This window comes from Balaenoptera acutorostrata, chromosome 1 (assembly GCF_949987535.1).
Source record: "Balaenoptera acutorostrata chromosome 1, mBalAcu1.1, whole genome shotgun sequence".
NCBI lineage: Eukaryota > Metazoa > Chordata > Mammalia > Artiodactyla > Balaenopteridae > Balaenoptera > Balaenoptera acutorostrata.
This window is the reverse complement of record NC_080064.1, coordinates 143,398,698-143,416,745: the sequence shown is the minus strand read 5'-3', so window position 1 is coordinate 143,416,745 and position 18,048 is coordinate 143,398,698. Positions and strand designations below refer to the sequence as shown.

General features: G+C 37.1%; 1 protein-coding gene across 1 annotated transcript in view; it reads right to left on the bottom strand.

The window, feature by feature from the left end:
- Positions 1 to 18,048, bottom strand: part of DHX9 (DExH-box helicase 9) — a 54,190-nt gene that overhangs the window by 35,598 nt on the left and 544 nt on the right. The window contains exons 2-4 of the mRNA XM_007175193.3: positions 15,393 to 15,525; positions 13,944 to 14,084; positions 962 to 1,055 (exon numbers count right to left, since the gene is read on the bottom strand). Of these exons, the coding sequence (XP_007175255.2) occupies positions 962 to 1,055; positions 13,944 to 14,084; positions 15,393 to 15,503 (346 nt within the window). The 5' untranslated portion in view covers positions 15,504 to 15,525. The remainder of the gene's footprint in view (positions 1 to 961; positions 1,056 to 13,943; positions 14,085 to 15,392; positions 15,526 to 18,048) is intronic.

Here is an 18,048-nt window from a genome sequence, read left to right as displayed (position 1 = left end):
GGTCTTTACAAAATTCTATTAATGGAAAAAATTTCAATTCCCTGGAAGACTGTAAAAGGCATCTGGAACAGTTTTTTGCTCAAAAAGCTAAAAAGTTTTGGGAAGATGGAATTATGAAGTTGCCTAAAAAATGGCAGAAGGTAGTGGAACAAAAAGGTGGATACGTTGTTCAATAAAGTTCTTGGTGAAAATGAAAAATGTGTCTTTTAATTTTACTTAAAAACCAAAGGCACTTTTTGGCCAACCCCGTAATAGCTGATAAAATGATAAAACGGTTTCTTTGCTAAGTATGATCCTGAAAGAAAGCTAACTACTAGTGCTAGAGACGGAAATAAGGAGAAGCTTGAAAGGTGTTGAAAAGTGATGAATCTTGATGAGAAAGCAGAATAACTAAAAATAATAGTTAATACTGACTGAAACTCTACCAAGTTTATTATATGCTTTTTAAAAGTTTACTCTTCATAATAATCTTATAAGTAAATACTACTGCTATTCTTGTTTCATAAACACTGGATCTGAGACTTAGGTAATTTGACAAATATTCCACTTAATCTACCCTACAGTGGACACACTAATAAAGTTTTGGTATACATAGAATTCAGCAATGACTGGGATACATAAGGCAAACAAACAAGCCGACAATATATTTGGTAGAAATAAGTTAGAAACAAGAAAGGGCAGTGAATAAGACCCCTTTAACCAAATGTTCTAGCCTGTGCAAAATCTATCCAGAGATCAAAAACTAGTAAAAGCTAATGACAGCAAGGAATTGAGCTGTACCACTTTATAAAAGAGATTAAATAATCTGGTGGTATTTGCAAGCTTATGTAGTTCTTGGGTTCTCTGAAAATTATGAGTTTACTATAGTTATTTCTATCTATCCAAGTGAGAAAGAAAGATGATGACCATGCAAGATCGTGTATCTTATTCTCAGTCATGTGCACACATTCAAGTCCCTTACCTGCCTTGAGAGCCAGATGTGGAAGAGGTCCTCCTTCACCAGTATCTGCTGTGCTGTCAGGTGCATCAGTAGCTGGGGGCCGAGGGGGTGCTACCTGCAAGAGGAAAAGTCAAGGCAGTGTCAGTAATTTTGCCTTCAGAGACTATTAAATTCTTTTATTCTTAGAGGAGGTCCACGTGTCACCCCTCCTCTCCTCATAATATTAACATCTTTGTTTTTTCAGTATTATAAAACTATTATGCTCTCATTTCAGGCAGAAAAGGATAGGGTAGTAAAAATATTCATAATTTTCCATCTGGAGATTACATAATTATGTAGATGAATACAGTTTTTCCACAAAAAGTGGTATCAGTTTATGCTGTATAGTTAATTTACCTTTTCCACTTAATATCTTTTTTAAAATAAAATATTTATTTATTTATTTATTTGGCTGTGTCAGGTCTCAGTTGCAGCACATGGGCCGTTCTCTAGTTGTGGTGCTCGGGCTCTAGAGCGCGCAGGCTCAGTAGTTGTGGAGTGCATGGGCTTAGCTGCCCCGCAGCACGGGGGATCTTAGTTCCCCGACCAGGGATCGAACCTGCATCCCCTGCACTGGAAGGCAGATTCTTAATCCCTGGACCACCAGGAAGTCCCTCCACTTAATATCTTTATAAATATGTTCAACTTCCAAGAAGCATCTGTTAAGAGACGTCTACGTGGTAGACATTGTTATGGGTACTGAGGATAAAATAATGAAACAACCACATGCTCTGTACTTACAGAGCTACATTCAAACAGCTATATTCTAATTCTGTATTCTTACAGAGCTAAATAAACAACAAATAAATACACGGTATGTCAAGTATAATACAATACTACCAGAAATGAAAAATAGGGATTGTGGGAGATCAGTCTCCATGTTAACAGACATTCAGATTGTAGCCAATCTTAAATCATAAAACAGCATTGCCATAAACTCTTTGTATTTTGGCTTATTTCTTTTGGGAAAAATTCATGAAAGGGAACTCCTGGGTTAAAAGGCATCAAGATTTAAAAAAGCACCACAGCGCTCTACAGAAAGGCTGACTTCCACGCTTGCACTCTATATGAGAACCTACTTCCCCACAGCCTCACCAATCCTCGGAATTACAGCATATGTCTTACAGCTTTACCAGTTATTAGTTTTGTTTTGTTGTTATGGCGACCGGTTATTTTCATTTACATTTTCTTTGCCCATTATTCTATCTGGATAATTCATCATTCCCACTAATCTCTAAGAATTTAATATTTCAGTGCTATTCACTGTGTCATACAAGTTGCAAAATAATTTGTCCTTTTCCTTTTAACTTTGTTAAACGCTGCTTAACGTTATTTTGTTTTTGTTTCCGCAGTCAAATCTAGTTTCTGCTGTGACACCTCAGTAAAATGGCCTTTCCTATCCTGAGACCGTTGTACGTTATTTGCATACACACGTAGGCACATGTATGCATATACCACCCCTCTCCATCTTGAAACTAGTATCATGCAAATTTAGTTTCTGCAAATTAAAAATAATTAAAAATCTTTATTAATATATTATTAATTCTTTATTAAATCTTTATTAATATATTATTAATATATATTATTAATATATTATTAATATATATAAATATATATTTATTAATATTATTAATATATAGTAGGAATGGCTAATACTTTGAACTTCTTCAAATTCTTCAGCAATAATTTTTCCTAATTACCCTTTTCCTCTAATTTACGAAATATTATGTTAAATTTATAGAACTTACGCAGGGAGAACGGACTTCCTGACAATGAGCTGGCTGCTGTCTTACAGTAACAGCCCCACCGGCAGACAACTTCCAGCAACACGCCCGCCCAAATACATGGCTCTACATTTCATCACTCTTCTATCTGCTGAGACGGTTCCCCACAGGTATCTCATGCTTCTTCAGGTTTTATTTAAACATTTTTTCAAGGATGCTTGGAGACCAAATATACTTGCAAGATGAAGACAATATCTTCCTCCAGGGTAGGACGCAGGTTTGTTTCCTAACAAGGATGATAAAGATAGCTGGCAGGTTTGCCAGCAGCCCCCCAACACTGGGGGCTTTCCTAAGCTCAAGTGCCTCAGCTGTGACACAGACCCACTGTGTCCTCAGCATCCACCTGGACCTACTCCACACCGTCCCCCAAGGGGTTCAGGGACAAGGGGGAACTGAGGCAAACATGAAGAGTATGGTGCCTACTATCCCATGAGTAACAACATCCTTTGTCTCTGACTCAGAAGTCATGTATCTTCTGCCAGTATCTATGAAACTGTGGCAGTCTGAATTGTTAGCTTGCAAGTATGGTAAAATCTCAGACTCTTAAAAGAGTTCTTGATTCTATCCTTCAGTGAAAATCCACTGCACTGTTCTTACAGGTCTTACAAACTACATATGCACAAGTTCTTTATAATTTTTACTATTATAGTAAGATATTTGTCCAATTAAATTCTTTATAACACTTACACCTCATTTCTTTCTACATATTCCTTTTATTCCTTTCTATTTACTGCATTACACTGAGTAATGGTGGTGACAGTGGACACCTTGGTCTTGTTTTAACTTTACAGAAGTTCCCCTAGCGCAGGGCATCTCGAACTATCCGTGATGAAGAACTGGCTTTGAGTTTTTTCCCCTAATCCACTGGGAACAATATTTTCGTAAAATATACCAAAAATAAATTCCTAGAAATATGAAATAGAAAAACATAAAACACAAGCCCAAGTTTTCTAATTATTAGATTCAACAAATACAAGTTTACTGTCAAAACATCATTAAGTATTTCTAAATTCTTACTCATTTCTGTATTTACCTCCTCACAAACTGTAACAAACACTTTGAGCAGCACTTTGTTTTTAGTACAGTGTTCACTATTATTTTTTGATGATACCTTTTAGCATGTCTAGGAAGTATTTTTCTACTCCATTTCCTAAGTACCTTATTGGTAATAAGCACTTAATTGTGTCAAATGTGTCTTTTAAAACCTCTATTAAGTTGATCACTGAGTAGATATTTCTTCTAGACTCATCAATGTGATATAGTAAAAAAGTCGGATTACAGGGTTCTGACTCAGATCTGCTAGAGGTGTCATAAAATATGGTATGTGCACCAAATTACTTTTCTCAAATATGAAACATGCTGCATTCTCAAACCCATCTAACCACGTGAGTTTTTGATAAAGGACTGTGAATCTATTTACTTTTTTCTTAATTAGACTTGGGATGGACTATTTATCTTACAAAGAACATCAAAAATTCTTACTTATCACTTTTTTTTTAAATCAGGTCTTTTTTTAAAATTTTTTATTTATTTATATTTATTTTTGGCTGTGTTGGGTCTTCGTTTCTGTGGGAGGGCTTTCTCTAGTTGCGGCAAGCGGGGGCCACTCTTCATCGCGGTGCGCGGGCCTCTCACTATCGCGGCCTCTCTTGTTGCGGAGCACAGGCTCCAGACGCGCACAGGCTCAGCAGTTGTGGCTCACGGGCCTAGTTGCTCCGCGGCATGTGGGATCTTCCCAGACCAGGGCTCGAACCCGTGTCCCCTGCATTGGCAGGCAGATTCTCAACCACTGCGCCACCAGGGAAGCCCCACTTATCACTTTTATTGATACTTTTTTCCTTTCTAATTCAGCAATTTCTGATTTTGCCTTTATTAATTTCTTCCTGTTTTATCTGGTGTATCTTCCTGAATTGAAACTTATTAGCCCATTCATTTAAAAAACTATTCCTTGTATAAAAATAAAAGCATTCGATGACGTTCCTTTGAATAGAATATTCCTCTGGCACTCCAGAGTTTTGATAGACAATGTTATCTAAACAGTCTGTAATTGTAATTTTAAATTTTCACTTAGAACTAAGAATTCAAATTTCCAAGTGTTTGGAATTTTTTGGTCCCTTTGCCACTGTCTCCCATTACCATCTTGGTTTTACCAATACATACATTAGTATTTCTAATGCTAGACAGACTGATACACTGTGAATTGATGTTTCTTTGTCTTTGCTGCTTCCTTCCTTAAAGTTTGCTCTGATATTAATATTGCTACTCCTACTTTATTTTGTACTTCATTTGCCTGGTACAGCTTTATTTATGTCTTTATTTTCAATCTTTTTGACTGAAAGATTCCTTTATACAGATAGCATAGGGCTTGAGGCAAAGTACAGCCTACTCCTGGGACACCGTTAATAGCCAGGTCCCAGCAAAAAACCAGTGAGCAGCACTGGTGCCACAATGTTCACTTGTCTTTCCTCTTTCCACCACCTTGCCCACTCCAGGGCCACAATTCCATTCTACCTCGCTCTCTATCTACATCAACTTAAGAAAAAATTTCTTCAAGATTGAGGTTTTCTTAGTGGGACAACTTCCTACCTTCCAGTGATGGGGAGTATTATGGATTAAACGCCTGTGTCTCCCCAAAATTCATATATTGAAATCCTAACCTCCAATGTGATAGTTACCAGGAGTCGGGGCCTATGGGAGGTGATAAGGCCATGAGAGTGGAGCCTTCCTGAAAGGGTACAGTGCCCTTATTAAAAAAAAAAAAAGCAAAGCAGAGAGCTCTTTCACCAGACACTGAATCAGACAGAACCTTTATCTTAACACTTCCCAGCTTAAGTGTGATAAGTAAGCCACTCAGTCTATGGTACTTTGTTATAGCAGCACTAAGACAGGAAGGATTTCCTTTTTTACATTTACTGATCAATTAAGATTAAGATGCAGAAAAGGGTATTAAAAGGCGTGTCACCGTGCATAAACTTGGCTCTGCCCTAAGGAAGGTTTAATGACACGAGAAAATGTTTATTATATTAAGATAAGCGAAAAAACGAGGTTATAAAATAGTATACGCAAATTGTATTCTATCATGTTAAAATACACATTTAAATATCTAAATAAAAATACATAGATTTTAGCGACACTGGAAATACTATGGTTTATTTATGTTGTCTTTTTTATAATCTTTATGTTTTCTAAAATTTCTGCAATGAACATGTATTACACACTGTAAAAAAATGTTATTTTTTTACTTGTAGAACTGATAGTAAAACATGAACTACCAATAGATAAGCAAATAGACAATTCAAATAAAGAAGTTAGAAATAATTAACATTTAGAACAAATGGTCTACTTATTAATAACGAAAGAAACACAAATTAAAACACTATCATTTTTTCTCTTAAATTAAATAATTTTTAAAAAGACTACCAAAACTACTAAATCTATTGATATAGGTGATACATTGAAATGTACAAGGGTTCAAGCATTCTGATAATCTTGCAATATTACATTAAGAATTCAACATAGACTCACCTACAGATTGATGTGACCAACCCCCCACCCAACACAGGTGACAAAATAGGTTCATTATTTCAGAGGGCATATTGTTCCTATGAATAAATCAAACAAAATCCCCATTAAAAACCAGTAAGATTTTCATCTAATAGAAGGAAGCAAGGCCAGAAAAACTGTTCACTGTACATAATTTAAAAATTCAAGTTCAGGAAAAGAGACAAGTTGTACAGGGAAGTTTCATAAATTCTCACTGCAGTCACTTTCTTGGGGAATGCCTGTTTGTTTAAAGTTGATCTATTGAGGTGAAAGGTTTTGTTCAAGATAAAGAAATATACAGCTCCATGTCAAGTGATATCAAAAGATTAATTATGGTTTAGTCTAAGTAAAAGTTAAGGATTGATGCATTCATTACAAAAAGATTCAAGTACCAATACCTGATAGAATGCAAAGCTGACAGAGTAGTATGAACAAAGGATGGGATAACTATGGTATGGAACACTTAAGGGTATGGGACCATACCCTACTAAGTGAGGGAATGATAGAACACAAAATTAAGGAGCAGTTGGAGAGACAGGAAGAAAATCACGAAGACTGGGTAATAGAGAAGACAAAGGAAGAGTGTGTTGAGATGGAGGATGTGAACAATAAAGCTGAACACCGATTCGGTAAAAAAAGGGAGGGGTGGGGGAGTATTAGTTTACATTAAGAACATTTTTTTTGGTATGGCAGAAAATACCACATGCAAAATCAAAGATATAAAGGACAAACTGGAAAAAAAAATATTTGTAACATATCACAGATAAAGGATTACTATTGCTAATATGCAAATAACTTAAAAAATAACAGAAAAATGGGTAAAATATATGAGCAAGTTCATTGAAAAAGAAATGCAAATGGCCCTTAAATGCCAAAAGATCTTCAACTTCACTAAAAATAAAAGGAAGGCAAATTAAAGGTATACTGAGATATCTACCACAGACTGACAAAAATAGAGCAGTGGTGAGGTGGTAGACTGAGGTTTCTCTACCCTGACACTACTGACATTTTGGATAGTTAATTCTTTGTTGTCGGGGACTGTCCCTGGCCTCTACCCACTAGATGCCAGTAGCAGCCTACCCCCGCCCCCTTGGTCAAAAATGTTATCTATATATTGCCAATGACACCCCACCCCGGTGGGGGGCAGCTGCCCCTGTTGAGAACCACTGGAAATGACTGAAATGGTGAAAATTGCAAAATAATACAATTCCTATCCTATGGAGAGAGAAAACTGTAATAGCTTGCAAAATCACACGGGCATATATCCTTTGACCCAGCAATTCCATTTCAAGGAATCTCTCCCACAGACAGATTAGCAAAACTACAAAAATTCATATGCATACATATGCATAATACATAGGCTATTCATGTCAGCATTATAAGTAACAGTAAAAAGATAGTACAAAATTCCATCAATAGAGGCTAGTTGAATAAACTATGGTACTATGGAAGTGAAAAACACGTAGGCAAAGAAAAAGAAAAGTGTACACAATAAGATAGTGTTAATTTAATAAAGAGTTGCGGTAAGGGATATTAATATATATACATTTTTTTCTTTGCTTATAGTTAGAAAAAGGTTGACCAAAAACTATATAACAAAAACAAAAAACTGGAAGACAGGAAAAAGGATGGAGGAGGCAGGAACAGAAGCCAGACTTTTCTAAATATACTTCTTTTGTTAATTTAACATCAAAACTATGTAACTATTTAATTTGGTTCTCCAATTTTAAAAAGGTGATCCCTAAAAATCAAAAGCAAAATGAAACAGATGAACCTGAGTATAGAGATGACAGTATGATCACAAACAGGAATTATTTCAAACTTTAAAGTGCAGTAATTTGTATGTCTACAGTAGGATACACCCTAAATATGAAAAGAATTGCAAAAAATGTTAAACTTTTCAGTAATCGTATTATTGGTGGTAGCAGTGGAATTTATAGTGTGAGACTGTTGTACATGTATTACTGAATAAAGCAACAGAGTAATTATGTTGGGGCACTGCAAGGAACCATGATTTTTGGATTGGGGGAAAATGGACATACAGGTCTACACTAAAGTTAAGCAAAAGCCCTGCAATTCTGAATTTAAACTGGAAGCATCAGGTGGAACTCAAAATATATCTTGTCTTGGAAAAATTTTTCCCAAGCTGTGTACACTGAAAAAGCTAAAACAATGACCAATTTAGCAGTAAATTCTGGCACTCAGTTTGTGGCCTCTAAAAATCAACCCCCAGTGAAAAGAACCAGGGATCTTAAGAAATGGCTGATTCCAGATCTGAGATAGGAAAATTCAAGTTGAGCCAAACATATGGCATGCCACAAAGCATGAAAGTGATCAAAGACTAAGGGGTAAGGTTAAATGAACTTAGAAATCAATGTGAAGAGGGACCTACTGGTCCAAAATGGGACAACTTAAAATAAACATCAACAATAAAAATAATGGATTAAAATATGTTATATATTTGAACCAATGAGTTCATAATAATTTTGGGAAAAAACCTAGCTGGTAATAACCTTTGGAAGATGCTAGGGACAAACTTATTTCTTTTCATTGTTAAAGGGAAAGAATCATAACATTTATCTTGCTTTTTCTGTATAAATTATACCTCAGAGTGACTAAATTATTGATAAGGAGAGGTTCTGTTTTTGTTTTTTTAAGGCAGTTTCTTGTTATAAAAGTATTCCAGCTAAAAATCAAAGGAATGTGCTAATGAAATAAATCTACACGGTGATATCAATGGCTGCTAACATCACATCATGCACCTCCTCCTGATGGAAGTACAGACCATCATCTTTGGAAATTTCTTGCTCCTGCCCCTCTACCCCAATCAAATCTGAATCTGATCAAGTCTCTAATCTAACTACCAAATATGGGAAATAGAGGAACAGAGAAACATGTTTTATGATACCAGAGGGATATAGCTGCACAATCTAAACTGTGGGAAACTAAAGAATAAATAACATGCTTTCTTCAATAAACAAATTCCAAAGAAAAATTAGAGACAAAGGAAGAGGGAGAGAGAATCTAATGATTAAAAGACTAGATATCAATCAATTGTAGTATATGAACATCATTTGGAGCATGATTTAAATAACCTATTAAAAATGGATTTATGAAACAATCAGGAAAATCTGAATACTGAGGGTATTTGGGAATATTAAGAAACTATTCTTCAATTTTTTTTTTTAGGTTTGAAAATGGAATTGCTATGTTTTTTAAAGGATTATCTTTTAGGGATACAAACTGAAACAGTAACAGATGAATGACAGGATGTTTGGGATTTGCTACAAAATAATCCAGAAGGAAGAATATAGATAGAAATTATAGAGATAAATCATGATTGGCCATGCTGAAAAGTGTTACAACTGGATTATGGGAACATAGGGGTTCATATCATTCCTATACTTGCTTTGATACACATTTGACATTTTCCGCAATAAAAAATTTAAGTATCCTTTGCATTTAGAAATAGGTCATTTTTGGCAAGTGCATTCTGTTGAGTGAAAAGGCAAGTGAAGTGACACAAACAGGGTTTGGCAGGGATGGGGAGGTGAAATAAAGATGGTATCTAAAAGTAAAGACTGGCTTGTGATATAATATTTTTCCAAATTCATCCATTCATCATTCATTCATTCATCTAACCAAAAAATATTAAATGCCTGCTATATGGGCCAGAAACTATTCTAGATGCTAGAGACACAGCAATGAACTAAAAACAGACAAAAAAATCCTCTGCTCTCATGAATTTAATTCTAATATGAGGATCTAGGGGAAAAAATTAGGTTAGAAGCGGGTTTTTCAATCTCAGTATAACTGACATTTTGGGCTGGATAATTCTTTGTTGTAGGATGCTCTCCTGTGCATTGTAGGATATTTGGCAGCGCCCCTGGCCTCTACCTACTAGATGTCAGTGTCACCACCACTCCCTTCCAGTTGTAACAACAAAAATGTCTCCGTAAATTGCCAAACATCCCTGCGGGACAAGATGACTTCCAGTTGAGAAGCAGCGGGCTAGAAGTTAGTAAGTGCTATGAAGAAAAATGCAACAGTGAAAGGAAATAAGAAGTACCAGGGTAACAGCAGATTTGCAATTTTAAACAGGATGGCTGGGGAAGAGCACTACAGGCAGAAAGAATAGTTAAGTACAAAAGTCTTGAGGTGGAAAAGATGCCGGCATATTTGAGGAACTGCAAGAAGGCCAGTGTAGCTGGAAGAAGTGAGGGAGAAAGCAGAAAATGCATATTCAGAGCATTTAATGGGAAAAATCTGAATGTGCCAAAATGCTAACAAGAAAAAACTGTAAGTAGGATATTGTTTATGGTATGACCAAGTAAGCTCCTACTAGACTGACTCCTGCAGATAACATGAGCTCTAGGAAAATAAAAACAAGAACTAGAACACCCCTAAAACCCCCTCGACTATACACAGGCACTAAAAAGTAAACAAAAGCTGGCAGATTCTGGAAGGATTTTGAAAGGAGAAAGCAAGAAATAGCAAGGGTATAATTCCTGTTTATTATGCCTTTTAGCTCTAGGGAAGACCATGTGAGGCAGCTAAAACTCAATAGAAAACCTAGTCTTCCTGGCCTGACATATCAGAGGATAAGAATTTGGGGAAACCAAAGCTGCTAAAAAGTGGGAAAGGAATCCTGGAAAGGAAAGGAGGAATCTCAAATTCTGTGTATAAACTCTCCCCAAATCTCTGGCTAACCCCTGAACTACATATATACAGGAAAGACTCCAAGCCTCCTAGCGTAGGATAAGAAAACTGAAGTGAGATTTGAGCTATCACTCAAAAGACAGTGTTTGCAGTTTGAGTCCAACTAAATTAATTGCTTAACAACACAATAACAAAATAAATACTCTTTGGAGGAATAACATTATTTAGAGTCTCCACAGCATAATATTCACAATGCCCAGGATATAATCCAAAATTACTTGACATACAAAGAGGAGAAATCTCAAGAGAAAGCACAATCAACAGAGCCCAAACCTGAGATGGCCCGATGTTAGAATTAGCAGTCAAGGTTTTTAAAGCAGATATTATAACTATGGTCAATGACATAAAGGAAATTCACAGTCATATTATGAACATATGGTTATAATGAATGAAAAGGTAAGAAATGCTACCAGAAAAATAAAATCTGTTAAAAAAAAAAAAAGTGATAATTCTAGAAATGAAAAACATATCTGAAAAAAAAAATCACTGATGGACTTAACAGCAAAATGGAACTGAGAAAGCAATCAGTGAACCTGAATACACTGATTATCTTCAACATATATTGAACATACATATATATGAAATCATCTAATCTGAAGAGTAGAGAGAAAGGAGGAGAAAAAGAAGAGAGCCTCCAGGACCTTTGGGATAATATTGAAAGTTTAACATATACGTTAACATAAGAGTCCCAGAAAAAGAAGACAAAAAAATGAGGCAGAAAAAAAATTTTTTTAAATAATAGCCAAAAGCTTCCCAAATTGGGTGAAAGACATAAATTTACAGATTCAAGAATTTCAGCAAACCCCAAGCAGGATAAGTACAAAGAAAACCATGCCTAGTTATATCACAGTGAAATTGCTACAAACCAAAGATAAAAAAATGAAAGCAACCAAAGAAAACATTACATATAGGGGGAAATGATTTGATTACTGCTGACTTCTCATCAGACAACAATGGAAGTAAGACAACAACAGAATGTTATCTTTAAAGTGCTGAAAGAAAAGAAAACTGGCACCTCAGAATTGTATATCCAGTGAAAATATTCAAGAAAGAAGGTAAAATAAAAATATTTTTACATAAAAGAATTAAAGAGAATTTGCCACAGGCAGATCTACACTACAAGAGGGAGGAAAAGGCTAAAAAAAAACAGAATAGGTCATAACAGATGGAGCAAAGGCCAATAGCCTCCAACATTTGAAAGATATTTGCAACATTCTTTTCATAGCCAGAAAGAGCCTTCAAGGTCATCTTGTCCAACCCCTTCATTTTATAGATGGCTCAACCAATCTAATTAAAAATCCTGTAATTATCTAGTGGTACAGTAGACTAGAAAGTAAGACTCAATTTCTGGGTAAAAGCAATGGAAGGAAAAACACCATGTATTTTTACCTTTATAACCAAGTCAGAATACAAAAACTCAGTGAAAAGTGTTAAAATTGATAGATTATTCCTAAAGGTTTTATAAAAACTGGACCTTTCATGTACTACCTAAGGCATCTACTTAAATCATAATGTGAATCTTTTATAATATCAACAATACCTGAATTTTTGTGAAAATTCAAGTTTTCATTTTTTAATTAAATGACAAAGTTTCTTTTTTTTTTTTAATTTTATTTATTTATTTATTTATATTTTTGGCTGTGTTTGGTCTTCGTTTCTGTGAGAGGGCTTTCTCTAGTTGCAACGAGTGGGGGCCACTCTTCATCGCGGTGCGCGGGCCTCTCACTATCGCGGCCTCTCTTGTTGTGGAGCACAGGCTCCAGACGCGCAGGCTCAGTAGTTGTGGCTCACGGGCCTAGCCGCTCCGCGGCATGTGGGATCTTCCCAGACCAGGGCTCGAACCCCTGTCCCCTGCATTGGCAGGCAGATTCTCAACCACTGTGCCACCAGGGAAGCCCCAAAGTTTATTTCTTAAAAACAGTACTAGAAAGGGGTTTTTGCTGCATACTCCCAATATAATTAAAATGATCGTGGTATCAAAAACACAAGAATGATATTCCATTGCACCAAATACTAATTTGTCTCTACTATCTAAGGGAATGTCAATAGGAGGAAACGTATCGTAAAATGTTACTGACTTGGGGCTTCCCTGGTGGCGCAGCGGTTGAGAGTCCGCCTGCCAATGCAGGGGACACGGGTTCGAGCCCTGGTCCGGGAAGATCCCACGTGCCGCGGAGCAACTGGGCCCGTGAGCCATGATTACTGAGCCTGCGCGTCTGGAGCCTGTGCTCCGCAACAAGAGAGGCCGCGACAGTGAGATGCCCGCGCACCGCGATGAAGAGTGGCCCCCACTTGCCACAACCGGAGAAAGCCCTCGCGTAGAAACGAAGACCCAACACAGCCATAAATAAATAAATAAATAAAAATTAAAAAAAAAAAATGTTACTGACTTTGGGACTTCCCTGGTGGTCCAGTGGTTAAGGCTCCAAGATCCCAATGCAGGGGGCCCGGGTTCGATCCCTGGTCAGGGAACTAGATCCCGCATGCCCAACTAAGGATCCTGCATGTTGCAACTAAAGATCCCACATGCTGCAATTAAGACCCGCACAGCCAATTAATAAATATTAAAAAAAAAGTTACTGATTTTTATATTCTGTTTAAAATGTTGTCTTTGTAAGTGCACAGAATACAACAGGCTCTGAAAAATCAGTTTTGAATGAATGAAATACATAAAACCTTAAGACATACAGATTAAAGGGATCTCCCAAGCCCACAAGTCAGGTACATAATGAGAATAAAATCCAAATCTTCAGGAAATCATCCTAGTTCTCTGAGAAAACAAAATGCCAAGGTTCACTCTGGAACACATTAATATACTATTTGAAAACAACACTGAAAAATTTATCACCCTGGGCCTCCATACATACTGGATTAGCATAACCTTATAACATATGTCTCAAGTGCTTGGCCATACTTACCCCAATAGCTGGAACTTCTTCACTCTTCACTTCATTTATTCGAACCAAATAGTTAACAAAGTCTCTGGCAGCATTGCTCTGTGCATCCTTTTTATTGGTGGAATTACCCATGCCAGTGTAATTATATCCTTCCACTCGAACCTTTAACAGTCAAGAAAAAAATACCTTGAGAGACTGACCTGCGTAATTCTGGTATTTAAAAAATTCATAATGCACTAGTCCATTAAGAGACTACAGTTAACTGTTGGAAATATACTCTATAAACACACTGAAAATAACACACTTAAGAGAATTCACCAGTTGTCTTATTAAAAAAAGCTTAATTCATGTTGTCTAGTAATAAACTAATTCAAAAACAAGAATGTTAACTTATGTGGCTCAGATATTCTCTTCTCACGTAACAGAATGTTCCAGTCTATGGCCATTACCATCCTGAATGCGCCCAATCTCGTCTCATGTAACAGAATGTTCCACATTAAAATCTGACTTTGTAAGACCCAAGAACAAGCTCTCTATTTGTATTTATTTTAAAGTACTCTGACTTGAAGCAATCAAGAATTGATCTACTTTCCATGGAAGCAACCTAAATGCCCACTGACAGATGAATGGATAAAGAAGATGTGGTACATATATACGATGGAATATTACTCAGCCATAAAAAGGAATGAAATTGGGTCATTTGTAGAGACGTGGATGGATCTAGAGACTGTCATACAGAGTGAAGTAAGTCAGAAAGAGGAAAACAAATATCACATATTAACACATATATGCGGAACCTAGAAAAATGGTACAGATGAACTGGTTTGCCAGGCAGAAACAGAGACACAGATGTAGAGAACAAACGTATGGACACCAAGGGGGGAAAGTGGGGAGGGGCGTGGTGGTGGTGGGATGAACTGGGAGATTGGGATTGATATGTATACACTGATGTGTATAAAATGGATAACTAATAAGAACCTGCTGTATAAAAAAATAAATAAAATAAAATTCAAAAAAAAAGAATTGATATACTTTCTACTGGAATTAGTAAAACTACAAACAGCTGGTCCAACTTTTCTAATCTGCACTACTGGTACTGTGGAAGCTGTGGAAGATTCACGTTCTAATTAGAATAACTTACCTATCAGATTGTTTTAAAAGTAATGCTCAGGGAATTCTCTGGAGGTCCAGTGGTTAGGACTCTGCACTATCACTGCCAGGGGCCCAGGTTTAATACCTGGTCGGGGAACTAAGATCCCACAAACTGCGTGGTGCAGCCACAAAAAACCCAAAAAACAGTAATGCTCACTTGAAAATGATTCATAATGAAGCAGACGTAACAGGCAAGTCACAGTAAAGAAGATTCCTCAACGTACAACACATTAACATTTTCAAACAGAAAACATTGTTCTTTTAATAATAAAATAAGCCTCAAAAGTCACATAAATGTAAACTGTATTTTTTTAGTACCTCACACATGAATTTCTGCCTGTTTTTGTTCCCCACTGCTCTGATTTCATAGGTTGGGGTCATCTTCCTTTTGCCACACCAGGCATACAGAAAATTTTTAACGTCACCCATGATTCAAGTGTCTTCTTCAGACCTAAGAAACAAGTTAGTTAAAAACAGCATTATTTATAAGAACAAACACTGGAAATTACCAACCTGGAATTTACTGAAAATCTAGGTTAAGTACAGGCTATTCTATCATGCTGCTATTAACACTGCCTATGAAGAAATTTTAATGACATAATTGGAAAGTCTATGACATGTTATAAGAAAAAGCAGGATACTAAAGTATGATCTGAACTACACAAAAAGTATGCATAGGTAAATCAAGACTGGAAAAGACATATCCCCCCAAGCGTTATCTTCAGGTAACTACAATCGGTTTTTATCTTTTCTTGAAAGACATTTTATGTAACGTCCTACTTTTTACAAGAGGCACTTTATGTGTTTTATCTAATTTAATCCTTACAACAATGGTAGATAACATTATACACAGTAGATCCTACTATATCATCTTTTTACAGAGGAAGAAACTAGGGCATAGAAAGTTTTAGTAACTTTTCTAAGTTATCCACTGTGGAGGCCTAAATTCAAACCCAAACTACTATATTAAAAAATGGTCATCAATCATTTTGTATATAAATCCAATAGTTTATCCTCATTTGGATTATGTCTCGTAACAGACTGCCCTCAAAGTTGTAGGCAATATATTATGTTACTAAGTCCAAACACAGCACTTAAACTGGAAACAGTAATCAACGAACTTAAATATTCTGTGCCAAATCTCTCCTTTAGGCCTTGTTATTCATTAAAATTTGAGAATATTATGTCTTCTTTAAGTGCAACATACCATACTTGTTGGCATTCTCCCTCTACTCCAGGTTATAAGATAGCAAAAGAGGGCTTCCCTGGTGGCGCAGTGGTTGAGAATCTGCCTGCTAATGCAGGGGACACGGGTTCGAGCCCTGGTCTGGGAAGATCCCACATGCCGCAGAGCAACTAGGCCCATGAGCCACAATTACTGAGCCTGCGCGTCTGGAGCCTGTGCTCCGCAACAAGAGAGGCCGCGATAGCGAGAGGCCCGCGCACTGCGATGAAGAGTGGCCCCCACTTGCCACAACTAGAGAAAGCCCTCGCACAGAAACGAAGACTGAACGCAACCAAAAATAAAAATAAATAAAAAACAAGGGTATCTTTAAAGAAAAAAAAAAAAAAAAGATAGCAAAAGACATGGAGCCTGAGTCTAAAATCTGAGTCTGAGTTACAAGCAAGGTATGTGAGACTAAATTAAGAACCAGAGAAAATATGCTACGAATTTAGTTTGCTGTGATGTGAGAAGAAACCCCACTGCTAGCACTGTCTCTGTCTTCTGTTAATGTTTAGTGCATTTTGTTAGCACCTAAGTCTTGTGTCATCCAACCTGACCCTAGTATAAAAAACTTATTCTGTAGTCACAGGTTAACCCTGGGGACATTCTATTAATGAAAAGCTGTGGAACACTGATGATGTCTATCTACAAATTCCAACCATGAATAATTACAAAACAAGCCCTCAGCGTGAATGAGTAGCACGAAGTATGAAGGACTACACTATCAAATTCCTTCCTCCCTCGGTAGTCTCATCTAACTCCATAATATTAAATATCAACTATATGCTAATGATGCCCAAATATATATTGAAAGTTCAGTCTTTTCTCTTTAAGCTCCAAAATGAAGCTCATCCAACTGCAGCACTAACGGACCCCATCTGAATGCTAACTTGGCATCTCAGTTAAAACAGAATTTTAAATTTCCTCCCAAACCTGTTCCTCTTCCCGCCAATCCCAGTGTTCCCATCTCCCTAAATGGCACGGCCATCCACCAAGTTACTCACGTCACCATTTGGGAATTTCCCCGTCCCTCAAGATCCTCCATAGCTATCCCTTGTAGAGCCCTTATTATGTGCCAGTCGGCATCCTTAAAGGAGCATCTATGTGAACTATTTTACTTAACCCTTACAACACTGTATAGATAAACATTACTATTATTCCCTTTTTTACAGGTGAGTAAACTGAGCCAAAGAATAACCTGCCCCGGGAGACAGAGCTCCTAACTGGGGGACCCAGGATTCCAAGCCAGGTAGTCCTGATCTACTACTGATTCACTGCGCACTTCTGCCTCCAAAACATGTCTCCAATCCATTCGCTTCTCTCCCTTCTCCCTGCTACCACTACTGCCCACCTGGAGTAGAGCAAGAACGTCCTAAATGATGCCCATTTCCACTCTGGCTACCCCTAAATCCATTCTTCTCTTAAATTCTCACCATACTCCAGTCACATGGCCTTCTTTCAGTTTCTTTCCAATCCCTGCCAGTAAACACTAACTAATCCCTTCTGCCTCTGCAGTTCTGCTTTTCCTCCGCGTCTTCATAGCTGACGCATTCTCCGCCCGATGGCCGAGATATCGGCTCAGAGGTCTACCTCCTCCGAAAAGCCTGCCCTTGCCACCCTATCTAAAGTAGCTCCCTCCCTTTACACTAATTCCTCATGATCTTTTTACCGAAACCTGCAGACATTTGTTTCCCTACTGCCACCCCCGCGCCACGACCGCAACCTCTGGGAGGGAAGGGCAAGGACTGT